Source organism: Zonotrichia albicollis, chromosome 10, assembly GCF_047830755.1.
Source record: "Zonotrichia albicollis isolate bZonAlb1 chromosome 10, bZonAlb1.hap1, whole genome shotgun sequence".
Taxonomy (NCBI): domain Eukaryota; kingdom Metazoa; phylum Chordata; class Aves; order Passeriformes; family Passerellidae; genus Zonotrichia; species Zonotrichia albicollis.
The window spans coordinates 33488283-33502273 of NC_133828.1; the positions used below are offsets into that span (position 1 = coordinate 33488283).

At 39.3% G+C, this 13991-nt stretch overlaps 1 protein-coding gene across 1 annotated transcript in view; it reads right to left on the reverse strand.

Annotated features, from left to right (window-relative positions):
* Window positions 1-13991, reverse strand: part of CNTNAP5 (contactin associated protein family member 5) — a 275001-nt gene that overhangs the window by 90359 nt on the left and 170651 nt on the right. Inside the window, exon 12 of the mRNA XM_074548748.1 lies at window positions 3795-3914. Coding sequence (XP_074404849.1) covers window positions 3795-3914 — 120 coding nt within the window. The remainder of the gene's footprint in view (window positions 1-3794; window positions 3915-13991) is intronic.

The following is a 13991-nucleotide window of genomic DNA, read 5'->3' on the forward strand; positions in this document are numbered from 1 at the left end:
AGCTTACATTCCCTGTGGATGGCCCTGGATGTCTGCCAGAGGTGTTTCCAAAGCACTCAATGCAACCACTCAAATTTAATAATCCCTGCATGGACCCATTCACATCCTCATGGTGCCCTTCATGGCATCCAGCTGCATCTAATCATGGCTTGGGCACATACATTTGGTTCACTTCCCCACACACAGATGCATGTTTGGTGTGGATTCCTCTGTGTTTCTTACAACTGATGAATTTCCCTGTGAAAGTGACTTTGTGTACAACGGGTATATAAGGTGAAAACAACATTATGTTAATAAGGTGCTGTCTTTTCCTTTTAGATCTAGTTGTGAGGGTTTTGTTTTTCACTGTCATTGAACCTTCTTTCTTCTCCATTGTAAGAAAATGAAAATGAGCATTGCTTCTGTCAGTGAGCCCCATTCACTTTGAGTCTTCCCCTTCTAAACAGTCCTGGACTATTTTCTGTTAACGTCTCTTTGTACGGATATCTTTCTATGCCTTTGATTAGGCGTATTAGTGTTCCTGACAACCTCCTATTTCAACAACATATTCTACCTCTGGCAGAGATAAACAGTGCCCAAGGTAAGATTCTTCTAAAGTGCTTCACAGGCTCTTCTCACTTCTTGACCAATAAGTATGCTATACTTATAGTATACAATACTATTAAATAGTAGCATGTCATCAACAGTTTTTTGCCACCTTGCTTTTTCAGCCACTTCTTCAGACAGTGGATAAGTACATTTACCCACTCTACTATCAGCTATTCATCAGATATTCTGTGACACTAAATTTCTTGCCATGGTAAAAATTGACTTTATTTTTTTTAATACTTTTTTCCTTTTTTTTCTCCCTACAACATTTCCTTTCCCTTATCTCTCTCTCCCTCTTTGTATAACTGTCCAATTCCCTCTCAACACTCACAATTTTCTGCTTTATTCAGAATTTCTATTCAGCAGTGGGCTCTAAAGTTGACAGGATTTAGAGAAACCACTGCTAACATAAACACAGTAAACTAACTTGTAATGTTGATATTTCCATATCCACACCAGACACTGGATACCTATGACCAGACACTAATGTGCAAGAAATCTGGTGTTTATCTGCCCCTGATAATAACTGGCTGCAATAATTCAGATTCCTACACAAATCCCTTCAATTAAACATGTAAAAATGCTGTTAGAAAGAACTTTAAAAAATAGAAAGGAACTTAAATTAGAATTAGAAAGAACTTTAAAAAAAAGGTAAGTGAACATTAAAAACCCACTTTTCTTTAAATGCAATGATGCTGCTCATTTCTGATGGTCTGATTTCCTCCTTGAATTCATCCTTCACAGATTAAAGGCACTGTAATTCCCAGAAGGCATGAGCTCTCTGCACCTCCACTTTTAAAAACACTAAATGAGTCATTGCCCTGAATTTTCCATTCCACCTCCAAATTCTTCAGCTTGAACACATTTTGGGCATACAGAGGTTATTGCTTCTTGAACTGTATACAGAAAGAACTGCCAGCCTGAGTAAAATAAAAGCTTTATTTAGCCCATGAGCCTACCTCTGCCTCTGAGGGTGAAGAGAAACCCAGGGAAGCCAAAAGGTTTTCCTGAAGCTCATTCCCATTTCCCAATGGTCTTTGCCTCACAGCTACCTGAGTGGGAGGCTACAACTAAACCTCCATGTTTACTTGCACCTTCTGAATCTACCAGACAAAACTGGGGCTTTTTCCAGATGGGTTTTTACTCCCTCTCTTGATCTGTCAGCCTCCTGGCTGTCCTGTGGGGGTTTCAAGTTGAATTCATTGCATCAGGAAAAAGTAAGCAAACAAAAAACTCCCAGATCCCACTGTGTAGTCATTTAGGTGCCCCTTAGCTCATATATGATGAAAAAGAATAAATTCCTGTGTGTTTTCTCTATGTCACAATGATCTCCAGTATCACCTGTTGCAGTTCCCCTCAACCATCTTTTTAATTTGTTTAGTCTCCCCACACATACAAGCCATCCACGTTTCTCCATTCACAGGCAGTGTGTTACAGATTTATGCCACAGAACAATAATATTTTTTCTGTTCCTTGTATGTACCTAGCGTAACAACACAGAATTTCGTATTTCACCTTTCCCTGAATATGGAACACTTTCAGAAAACTAAGCAGAAGCATCATCTGAAAAAAGAAGCAAATTGAGAATCCATCTCTGTGTACACAAAGTGATTTTTTTCCTACTTTGCACTTAATCGATTACTATAAACAATTTTTATGAGAATAACAAATAAGAGAAATTCCCAGAGAGAAAAGAAGCTCTTTTGATTAAGGCACCCAAACCATATTCAGTTGACCCAGAAGCGTAAGTTTTCCCGGCTAGGAGGTTCTGCCAGTTTTCCCCACCTCCACCTTGCTCATAACCAATGTTATGAGAATGTCAGCAAGTTCATTACAGATAGAGAACAAATCAGGTGTATTCCTTCTGGATTTCTGCCAGATAAGGTTTTTTTTGAGGAAAGCAAATACAAGGTGTTAGTCAAAAATTCTACTTCTTCAGCAGAGATAAAAAGCACTGACAATGTTTTGATCACACATATTTATATGATAAATATTAAAAATGAGCACATTTCCCATATTGAAGATCAAGGAAGGATATTCAGACAGAAAGGTGAAACTCTGTTTCAAATCTTAGGAGATTCAACAGCAAAGGAGACACATCTTATTAAATATTTGTTACACTTGAATAAAAAACATACTTAATAATTAATTGTTGTGCATTTAATTAACATAATCACTGCCCAATTAAATAAAAATGAAAATTTAATTTGAGGCACTTTAAGTACAAGGAGATTAAGGATAAAATATGAATATCCTGAGTCCTAAGTTTTCAGCACTGAGTGTGGCAGTGATATGTGGCAAAGTAGTTCAGCCAGAATTAGCAATTTAGAAAGGGTAATAAAACATTCCTTCATCTGCACCTGGCCACAGGAAGCAAAAAATGCCAAACAGGAGATGGTGTGGGAAATTTCACCTCCATTTCAAATATAAAAAGCAAAAAAGGAGCTCTACCATCCATCCCCATCCACAATCAGGGCCATGTAATCTTTTCTCATACTCTTGGCTTGACAATCCTATATACAATGGAGAGAATTTGCCAGACAGATCTGTTCATTTGAAACAATTCTTATTTTAAACCTATGGAACTGTAAGGTTAAAAAGCCTCAACCAACAGGCAAGGTCACCTTGCCAGGCTCTTGCTCTCCTACCCATCTCTTTGGGGTCCCCTCTCCTAAGATCATCAACATTCTTCTCCATACTAATACCAGGGACAACCAAGGTTTCCCCTCCTTGGAATGCCAAAGGCAGCACATTTGTATGAGGGGATATATTGCTACCTACATCAGCCTGGAAGGGTTTATAGATAGCTCAGTGAGAGGAGCTTAATAATAATTCCCAGATCTAGTATTCTAATAAAGCAGAGAAACCATTCAATTACAAAAGAATAGTTTGGATTCTAAGTTTCTGTCTCTTTAGTAAAAACCAAACATGTCATCAAAGGTTAGGATATTATGAAGTGCCCTTTATAAGGTGCAGATACTGTTGTATATATCACTTAGCAAGGCAAGTCCTTCAAACTTATTTTAAATATCACTTTTACATGGATCCTTTTTAAGGAAACATCTCACAGTGAAACCTCAGTTACAAATTTGCTGCTTCTTCCCCACTCTTGAGCTGTATTATTGACATCTCTATCTTTTCATTAAGACCACCTCAGATAAAATTAGACCCAAGATCAAGCAGCCAAGTCAAGGTTAGGTCATTACCTGTAATGTTGCAAAAAACACGGAGTGGTCCCAGGGGTCCACTTCCATCAGAATCGATGTAGAAGAAGCCTGATGTCCTCCCTTGGTGTCGGTAAGCCTCACAGGACTGTTCATAGACAGCTTGGAAAGAAAGAGAGAGGGACTGCATCACAGACAGAACACAGACAGACATGTTTTATACATGAGTCCTGCATTAATTATTGCCATAACAAACCCTGTTAACACACAGCTGATTAGCACGTGAAATTTTACGGCATCTGGGTTGGAACCCATGCTCTAAATCACACATTTCTTTAGCTAATTCCTTTAAATTAATGCAGGCTGGCTTTAAAGATACATGTACTTCCTTTATTTTGGATTAAAGGATGCAAATACTTAAATAAAGGGATATGAACTTTCAAATGTGACATATCTAGCCATGGAGAGGTACATATATTCACCATGTATGGTATTTTAAAGACATACCTACATACACACAGGTACACATGATTTACTACCTAGGCATGCACTTAAGTGTTCTCAACACAGATGGTAGATATTTTTGCCAGTCCTTGCCTTCCCTGCAGGATAAGGTTAACAGGAAGCATTAAAGCCCCACCATAGTCTATTGTCCAAATGAAATCTATTGTCCCCCAGCAGAAAAGCTCAAGCTCAGATATGGTCTCCACCCTAGGTTATGTTTTTACGCTTCAGACCTAATTTTATACAACCAACTCTTTCTCTCTGCTTGTCAATATTCTTCTCTTAGAGTACCAGTGCCCATGAAAACCCAGGTGGTTAATAAAACAAGTACAGCAGGTCACCAAGAACAAGAAAAAGAAGAAAAGTCCACTGGTCAGAACAATCTTTGTATTTGAGGCATATTTTTGGAAAGCTACAACTGTCACTTCATATGAAGCAAAGAGAAGACTGACACAGAGAGGCAATCTAGAATATCAGAAAGTCACCATGTATGATCCTGGACCTTGAACAACAACCTTAAATCTCATTTCAGGAGTTGATTTTTTTCCTCCCCACCTGCTTAAACACTTACCTGAAAATACTTGACAAAATTATTCTCCTTAACAGTTTATGACTGCTGTACTGAGGCTGCAAATACAACTGCAAAGTTCCCAGGGCTTTTCATGTGAAAGGAACTCAGGGAGCTTTGCAGACTGATGGCAGGCCCAGCACTTCCTCACCACTGCTAAACACAATCCCTGCAGAAGACAGCAACTGCTTCACAGCAGCAGGAATAGCTCCTTACTCTCACTCCTGTGCACACATGGAGTCACATTGCACCTTTTCCCTCATTCTCTTAAATAAACTTCTCAAATGAAACATTCAAAAGGCACATATGGTGAGCCCTGAAGAAGTCTTGTCCGAAGAATGCTGTAAGATATTTCACTACTTAGATATTGGACATTTCTTCACTTCTGCCAACAAAACAGAACCACAGTTCTAGGGACTCTGGTCCAAACTGGCTATGGATTAAGTCTCATCCTTCAATCATTTGTACACTCACAAAATATGCTTTTCCCTTGCACACTTCTTGCCTAACCAGGTATCTTTAGCAGACAGAACATCACTGAGTGCTAAACAAGCACAGCACTATCCTACCCAGGGTTAAGAAGCTGCTTAAGGTACTCAGCACCTGATGAGACAGTGCCTTAATTAGCATCCATCCTATAATAAATAGAATTAGGAAAGCCATTTCCTCAGAGCCTGATGAATTCAAGCATGGTAGGAGGCCTGAATATCTCTAAATTCCCACTGTGATAGCTGGCCAAGAACACTTATTAAATGCAAGTTAAATAAAATCCCCAAACCAGAACCTATTCTTCCAGTGCTCAGAACCTGAGGGGCTGACAGAGTCCCTGAGTTGCAGAAGTGCTGACAGAAGCAGTGGGCATATGGAGGTCAGGAGAGAGATGGTAACAGGCAATTAAGTAAGCAACCAAGGAATCATGGTTTGATCAATTTGCAAAGTTCTGAAACTGCAGTTCACTCTGAATTTGCTGTCATCATCGTTACAGGACACTTCATCTTGTCTCATTAGGGAATATGCCAATTGCTTCCTCGGAATTGTTTGCTGAGTGTTTTTGAAGACAAAGGATGATGCGAGGGGTAGAGACATAAAACAAGTGTGTTGTCAGGGAACTGGCACAGCAAATCTCAGTCTTCATCACAACTTGTTCTTTCTAAGTGTTCTTCTCCTTGACTGTCATTTTGGCTGGAGCCCATATCTGAGTTTTTCAAATTAGTAAGGAAAGATGTGAAGATTCTGCCCTTAATAACATGGGTAGATTCAAACAGAGATGATCTACTCACCTTTAGATAGCCCCTTTGTCACTGTAACTTTAGGGGAAAAAAGGCTATACAGAGCTAGAAATCAGGCTAAAGGTGCTCAACTGGTACAAATCTGAAAGGATACACAAGCTTCCATAAAACTGCAGCTATGTCTGCCAGAAGGAAATCCATCCTGGTATGTTTGCCTTTCAGTTATATGAAAAAAACAGCACTACATACTGGGAAGTAGCAGAAGAAATGGGAAAAGGCCATAAACCTCAAGCTCTAGCACATAAAACATATTCCATCATGATTAGTGAAAAGCAGTTTTGGTGGGCAGTTTATTTCATACCTGCACACAAAGTTTCACATGCCTGTATCTGTAGCACTTGGTACTGCACACTTCTAGACTGCAAGCAGATGGGCCATTTATTTTAATTCCCTTTTTTTGCTGGTTTTTTCTATATAAAATGTATCAAGAAGAAAATTATGTTTGTTTTTCAGTGACTGGCAGATGCCCCTACAGACATTTTGAGTGCACCAACCTTTCCAAGCTCTGCTCAACTCCTTTGTGGCCTGAGATGCTTTCTTGCTTCAGAACAAAGTTATGCAATTCCATTTGCTGAAAAAGGCTCTATTATGACAGTAGCAACAACTTGAAGCCATCTTTATGGGTCCATGAAAGACAAGATCTCTTTGCTGTCATTATTCTCTTTTTGCAATCAAAAATATCATATGAAGGTAAAAATCAGACAAACAGTCAGCTGTGACTGTTAAGACCCCAGAACCTCAACTTTGAAAACCGTCTTCACATTTATGCTCTGTTTTGTGTCAGGCTTCTCTGGTGTAGATGGAGTTGTGTTCATTTTGGGAATATCAGGGAAACTATTATTGTAATTGTCATTAAAGAGTCACCAACCATTTAAGAATAAAAGGCCCCACTTTCAAAAAGCAAGCACTAAAGGTAATGATGGAACTGTTGACAGCTACACACATTTTAATGGCAAAGAGAATTTTCACTTTTTTAATAAAGGAGAGGTATTCATCAGTTTGTTCAGAGTAGAACCCACCATGAATTTTCAAACATTATTTTTACCAATATTTAAAATTTATTTAAAATTCATAAGCTTAAAAATCAAAACTATGGGTCTGAAATGTATACACCCCTCTTTTCTCAAGCCATACACTACACCTCACCACAGAAATATCCTAGCAAAACTATAAATATTCACTTTGATTGGTCATGGTTCAAACTATAGATCCATGATTCAGACTTCAGTGTCAGAAAAGCATTATCATATTTGAATATCATTATAATAAAACCTTTTTTTGACCTTTTGCATAAAAAAACATTCAGAATTTAATTTCATAATCTCTGCATCAAGACCCTTAAGGCAGGTTAGCCACAGCACATGCAGGAGCTCTCTGTTACTCCACAGTAAGCTCTCTGTTACTCCACAGTTAGGTCTGAAAGGACTGGGGTCACTCTTACTTTGGGTCTGCAGTTGAAAATTCAAGCCTTTATTCAACATGCCTCACAAGCCTGAAAGGTTTTAAATATAAGCAATTGTGTCACTGTTCAATTCTTTGAAGTACCTTGAACCTGATAATCCAACTGTTCTAATTACACTCCTTAAACCAGAGGTGATTTTATCCCAGCCATGGCTGAAATCTGTAACAGTACATGGCTAAGCACAAACATTTCCAAGGTCAAACTTCCATTTTTTCTGACATAAAATCTTTTTTCTTCACTTTTTCACAGACTGTCCCTTGCTATATTGATATCTGGCTTCCAATCTTCCTTTTGCCCTAAGCAGTTCACCTGCAGTCTCCACGGCAGCCTTTGCTAAGCACAGGCTTCCTGTTCCACTGCGGAGCTGCTCAGCAGATGAGCCTTTAGATGCTCTCAGCTCCTAAGTTCTTAGCTCTGTTTCCTTTGCCCTGATGTTCTTATGAAACCTCTGCTCCCTTTTAGGCTACATTTTTGGGTTTTTTCCACCTCCAGTCCTACTTTGGCTAAAAAAAAAAAAAAAGGCCATTCTTTGTACAAAGCCTTGAACTTCTGCAAATAACTGTTTGAGAACTTCTGCAATTAACTGTTTGAGAACTACTGTTCTCAAGGAGCCACATATAAAAATCCCCTCTCTTCAATGGGTGAATGAACCTGCTCTTCACCCAGTAAGATGCACTCTTACCCCGTACTTAAAAATCCTGCTTGCTGTTGCACTCAGTGTAAAGGTTCAATGGCATTGCTCAGTTCTGCTGCTGGGAGGACCAGGCAAGGCAAACCTCTCTCTGCTGCACCCAGCAGCACATTATTTATGTAGATACCACCAAGAATGTAAACTTCCAAACAAAAAACAATTTGTTTGTTCTTTTTCCTCAGACGCCACAGTCCTTTTCAGATTTAATGGACACAAAGATAACTTTCCTCAAAAAATAGAAATAAGCCTTAAAATCCCCCATATTTTGTTCTGACTGCATTCCCAATTACTTTGGAAATTGATTTCATTGCATGAAATGTGAGCTAGGGATTCAGAATTTCAGCTGTACTAGTTATGACTACCAAAATGAATCCTGTAGTATTCCAGCCTCAAGATTAGATTCTCATAATCTAATAAAAGTAGCTGATAATTTTCAATTTCTCAGAGAGAGAGAGCATTTTATGGTGGTATAATACATAAAATACATTAAAGGGACCTAAAGAACTTTAATTCTTTATTTCATTGGGAGGTGCTGACACTGTCCACTTTTCAGATAAAATGTAGCAGCAGTGAGTTGCTTTTATCATCTCTAAAAACTGTAAAGTCATGAAAAAAGGTCGGCAGAATACTTGCAGCAACATCATTTCAGGCTCATTTAATCATTGTGTAATTCTCTGCACATTAGACAAGAAGAGTAATAATAACTCCTATAATGGTAATTATTATCGCATTCAGAGGTGAGAACTTATGTACTGGTTAGACTGGAGAGGCCAGTAAGAGCTGGGGATTCTGCCAGGATAATCAACCAGCCACAGACTGACCTTGGGAAAACAGATACATACAAATGCTGAGCAGGCCAAATTAAGTATTCTCAACAAAATGCTCAGAGCTCTTGAAGGCAGATCAGAGATGACTATTTCAATCTCTGCACGTGTACCTTAGGCCTGACAGATCTGCTCTTACAGACTTGGAGTAATGAGCAATGAGCAAAAGATTTTTCTAAATAAAAAAGAAAGCAGTATGTAATGGCAGGTTTCTTATTTCAACAACAGAGGGATTAGTACAGCAATGAACTCAGGGAGTGATCATCATTCTCACCCCTAAAATACAATTGCCTTGTTAAATGCCAGAAAAACCTACTCTCAAAACCTGGATTGTGACAGCTCTGCTCTTGACAGAATAATGCAGTCTGTGCTGTGACGTGCCTGGATGACAGACAGCTTATTTCTTCCTTTTTAGAATATGTACTTGCTCATCTGGTAAAGAATATGTTATTTCCACAAATGGAATTAAAATGCCTTTTAGCACAGGGTCTCCTAAATGGATGTTCAGGAGAGATACTCCAATTCCACCTGGTTGTCAGACAATCTCCACCCACCCAAGCTTGGGCTCCCCCTGGCCAAGGCCATGCCAGGCCATCCTCCCTGTGACTACCCTGCTGTGGCTGGAAGGCAGCTGTGACAATGACAGAGCCCAGCCTGGGGTGGTGCTGCAGGACAGCAGCCAGGGACGCCCAGAGCCTTGGGAGGGAGGGACAGGAGGGACCAGAGAGGTGGAGGATGCTGTGCAAAGCTCGGAATTTCGGTCTTGCTGGAAAGCCCCCGTGTCCCTCAGGGGATAGTCACACCTGGGGATGGCTGGCTTCACACAGGACTGAGTGAGTTTCCCACATGCTCCCTTCTGCTGGGAAGTCCTGAGGAAAGTTCCACATTCAATGTGTTATTTATAAGGAAATCTCAGGCAAAGGGAAAAACTTTTTTTAAATGAACACCCCTGAAGAGAATGCATTAATAACATAGTAAGTTATTGCAAAATAAACAATAAAAATTCATATTCCAAAAGCATGGTGTGAACAAAAATATGCAGGAACACCAAGTGCAGTACTGAAGGTTTGATATGAATATTAAATGTGTTTTCTTTAGTCGAAGAAAACCAGCGTGTTTAAGCATACACATAAAAAAGCTGCTCAAGAACCTCAGACAGGAAAATTGGCTACTCAGGACATGCAAATTGCACTACTAAACTCACTAGTAGGCATCTATCAGACTGAAACTCTCAAAACCTCATTTTCCCATCCAGCAAAGTGTACACATCTCCCTACCTTGGAACACAGGAGAATTACCAAACCCCCAGCTGGCATTTTAAGATGCAGCTCCAGTACTGCTAACAATCTGGCTGAAGCTATATTAAGCTTTTCAGATTAAAAAAATGATATATGCAGTAAGCATATTAATATTAAAAACTACACTTTCAGAGCCTGAAGTTATGTTAAGTTTATGGCAGATCAATGCCTAGATGACATTTCCATTATTGGATAACTCTTTCCTCCAGCAATTATCTAGGCCAATAAGACATATGCCTGTATGTGTGAGATAGATCACACACCAAAGCAAATACACAGAATTAAATTCCATTCTGTTAATTATCACCTTGCAAAGCTTTGGGACACATTGACAACCCCAAAAGATGAGGAATTTAATAATTATTTTGTATTTCTCAACATCTTTTTTTATCAACATTCAGCACTCTTTATAATTAAAAAATTTGTGCAAGACTAAAAACTACCTGAAAACTATCATCAATAAAAAGAATAGAAGTACAGAAGGGCAAAATGAGGCTTTCCAAGGGACTAGGATAACTCACCAAAAGATAAGATTACTAATCATTATCTTGCAATAAAGCTACACCATTCTGTATCTCAGGGCCATTTTACACCGGTCTACTGCTCTTACTATCACATGATAATTACGAGAATTAATAATATCAGAGGAATGACTATGCAGCTTTTAAACTATGCACTTTCAATTAATACCTTTATTAATTTTTATATATGTATATTAATATATAAAAATTAAATCTGTAATTCACTTACCTAGGTTTCCCCCCTCTCTTCCCACCTATAATTTTGACCTACCTTCAGCTGCCTACTCTATGTCTGAGCTGGGACAGCCTCCCTCTACAGATGCCAGACTTCAGAGGTGGTCCATGAACTTCCCATGGACACCCCAGCTCACAGGGAGAGTAGTTAAGCTCTGAAAGCAGCTCACACTCCTTTTTACATATAGAGAGAGGCCAGACCACTGTCTTAACTTGGATATCACAGTACCAAGACAGCAAAAGATAGATTAGCTGAATCCCACCCAGGCCTCTTCCCCAAGCTGTATACTAACATCAGTGTTTGTATCTAGAGGAGGAAAAGAGAAAATTAACATTACATTATTATCTGTTTTGCTATGGTTCACACATGTAATGGATCCTCTCTATCTCGATTTTATCAGATTACTCCAATACCTGACAGATCAGCAGGCTACCCACCACACTGGAGAAATTGGGAAGGTATCTATCCCTAAAAGGCTTCAGCTGAGCTCCTCTTCCAACCTATCTAAATGCAAGCTATGTGAAGCACATTGAAAAGATAAAGCAAAAAGCAAAACCACACATTTTGGAGATTGAAATACAATTGTATCCTCAAAGCACTGTCTCAGCTACAGATAAGCTCAAGTGGCAATAAGTTTCAAAAGAGCCCATACAATTTCAGCAGACGATATAGATCACACACCTTTTAATGTATCTGCAAATTGGATCCTATTTCCAACCGAGCTGGAGAAAGTAAGGCACAGCAAAAGTCTTACACAATGAAATGTAAATCACCAACAGTTGGCTTTATATCCTATAGGGTCATTCCATGACTCCTGGTTTCCCCAGAAAGCATATACAGGTTTTAGCAAGATTTTACTTCCATTTACATTTAAGTTCAGAGAATGGAAGCAGGACCAGATGACACTTCAGTGTGAAACTTCTGTGAAACAAACTAAGGCTTTAATGGGACAGGACCACACCCTTTTCAGTAGTGGACCCTTATCTGGACCAGGCAGATTGCCAAACATCCTGTGACAGTTTAGAAGCTTTCAGGATCAGAAGGGGTTTCGAGTGAATAGGAGGTTTGCAGGCAAGTAGCTACCTCTAGTAAGATTATATTAAAGCCATGTCTAGAGCCAGGTAGTTCTTTCCATGTATCTTCAGATGGATGCTTTCGCTTCATACACACTTCCTGAATTTCAACTACACATTTTCATGCCAGACACAATTTTGTCCCACATATCTGACATGGTCTTGCAAACACTGTCCCAGCTGTGTCTTCTATCAACTTACTGTTCTTTTCTGACACTCTCTAATTCCCTTATGTTGCATCAAATGCAAACTATTTATCTTTGCTTTTCATGGCACATTTCCAGCCTCTTTACCTGTCATGACTCTGACATTTGCCTTATCAAAAATGTCAAACTCCTCTGGCCATAGCCTTATATTTTTCACACAAGCACATTATTGCTTTCTCCCATTTCCCTAAGCACTCCATTTCTTCCTCTTTTTAATCTCTACTTTATGACTATTTTGGTATAAGAAAGCCTAGAAATAATTATGCACCTGGTAGACTGAAACTGCCACCTGTAATGCTGATGAAGCCTTTCTAGCATTCCATCACCTGTGCCAGCATGCTTTATACCCTCAGAAACTTAACTGCAAAGTCTTTGGAGAGGAGATTGTATTGTTAGCTGTTGCTCCGAGCAGGATCCAGTGTGGCCTGTAAATATTTGGGGCTAAAAATAGGACTGCTTATATACTAACCATAAAATGTATTACAATACTTCATATTTGATGACAGCAAGTTAGGGACAATTTCTCTCAAGATCTCAGTTCTTAAAATGGTAAGATCTCCCAGTGTGAGGTGGTAAGACACAAACTAATTAAATCTGGCTTGAATATGCATGCCACGTGATTCTTCCTAAAAGCACAACAAAGAATGGGTTTTTTATTCTTTTCAACCAGTGGCACCCATGTTTTACCATACCAAAATGAGGTAAAATCTATGGTGATGTAACTCAGACCAAAAAGAAATCTAGGCAACACTGAAACAATTCTCACTGTTTTGCTAGCAGCAGATTGCCAGCTAAATCTTTCCCTTGCTGCTGCATGGATTTGGGTCTGAAGGGCAGTTTAATAAAAGAAATAGCCACTCCAAAGTGGTATAAGTTCAATTTCAAGCCTGTCAGCCTAAGTGTTCTAGAAAAATAAAAACTCTTGAGGTAATATTTCAAACCATATGAAATTAGATGTTTTACTTTGATAGAACTACACTGAATTATATGATTGGAGAGTTTCCTATACAGTGAGGATATTCTGGAGTTATGCTGTGATCAAATCTGTGCCTTTCATACACCTGCTAAAAGGTACTCCTGCACATCACCCACTATCAGCTCAAAGTGATAACATCTCTTGTTCTGCAAGTTTTGTATCACCAGTCTGTGTTTGCCCGCTGGCTTTGAGTTGGTTTCATTGCATATTTCAAATAATGAATGCATTTCTCCGACTAATGTTGCTGTTTATCAGCACTGCTTGGCTCACAGGGCAGCTGGCTCCACAATCTAGCTGGAATCAAATTAGCTGTTGATAAATCAGTTGTAAATAAGCTGAGCAGCTGAATAGCTGTACATCACACCTGTGCACAGCTCAACACAAGAGCTTCTTGAGAAACTTTTCAGAGTAGTTTCACGTCACTGAACCTTAAAGAACTGCAGCTATGTGTCTTTGAAGGGCAGACATGAGCTGACAGAAGCAGGAGGCTTCACTAGCTCCATGGAAGTCTCTGTGGGGAAAACTAGTCATGAACCAGCTCTCTGTGGTATGAGATGGTCTCCTCTGGACAGAAGCCACACTGAGCTGGCAC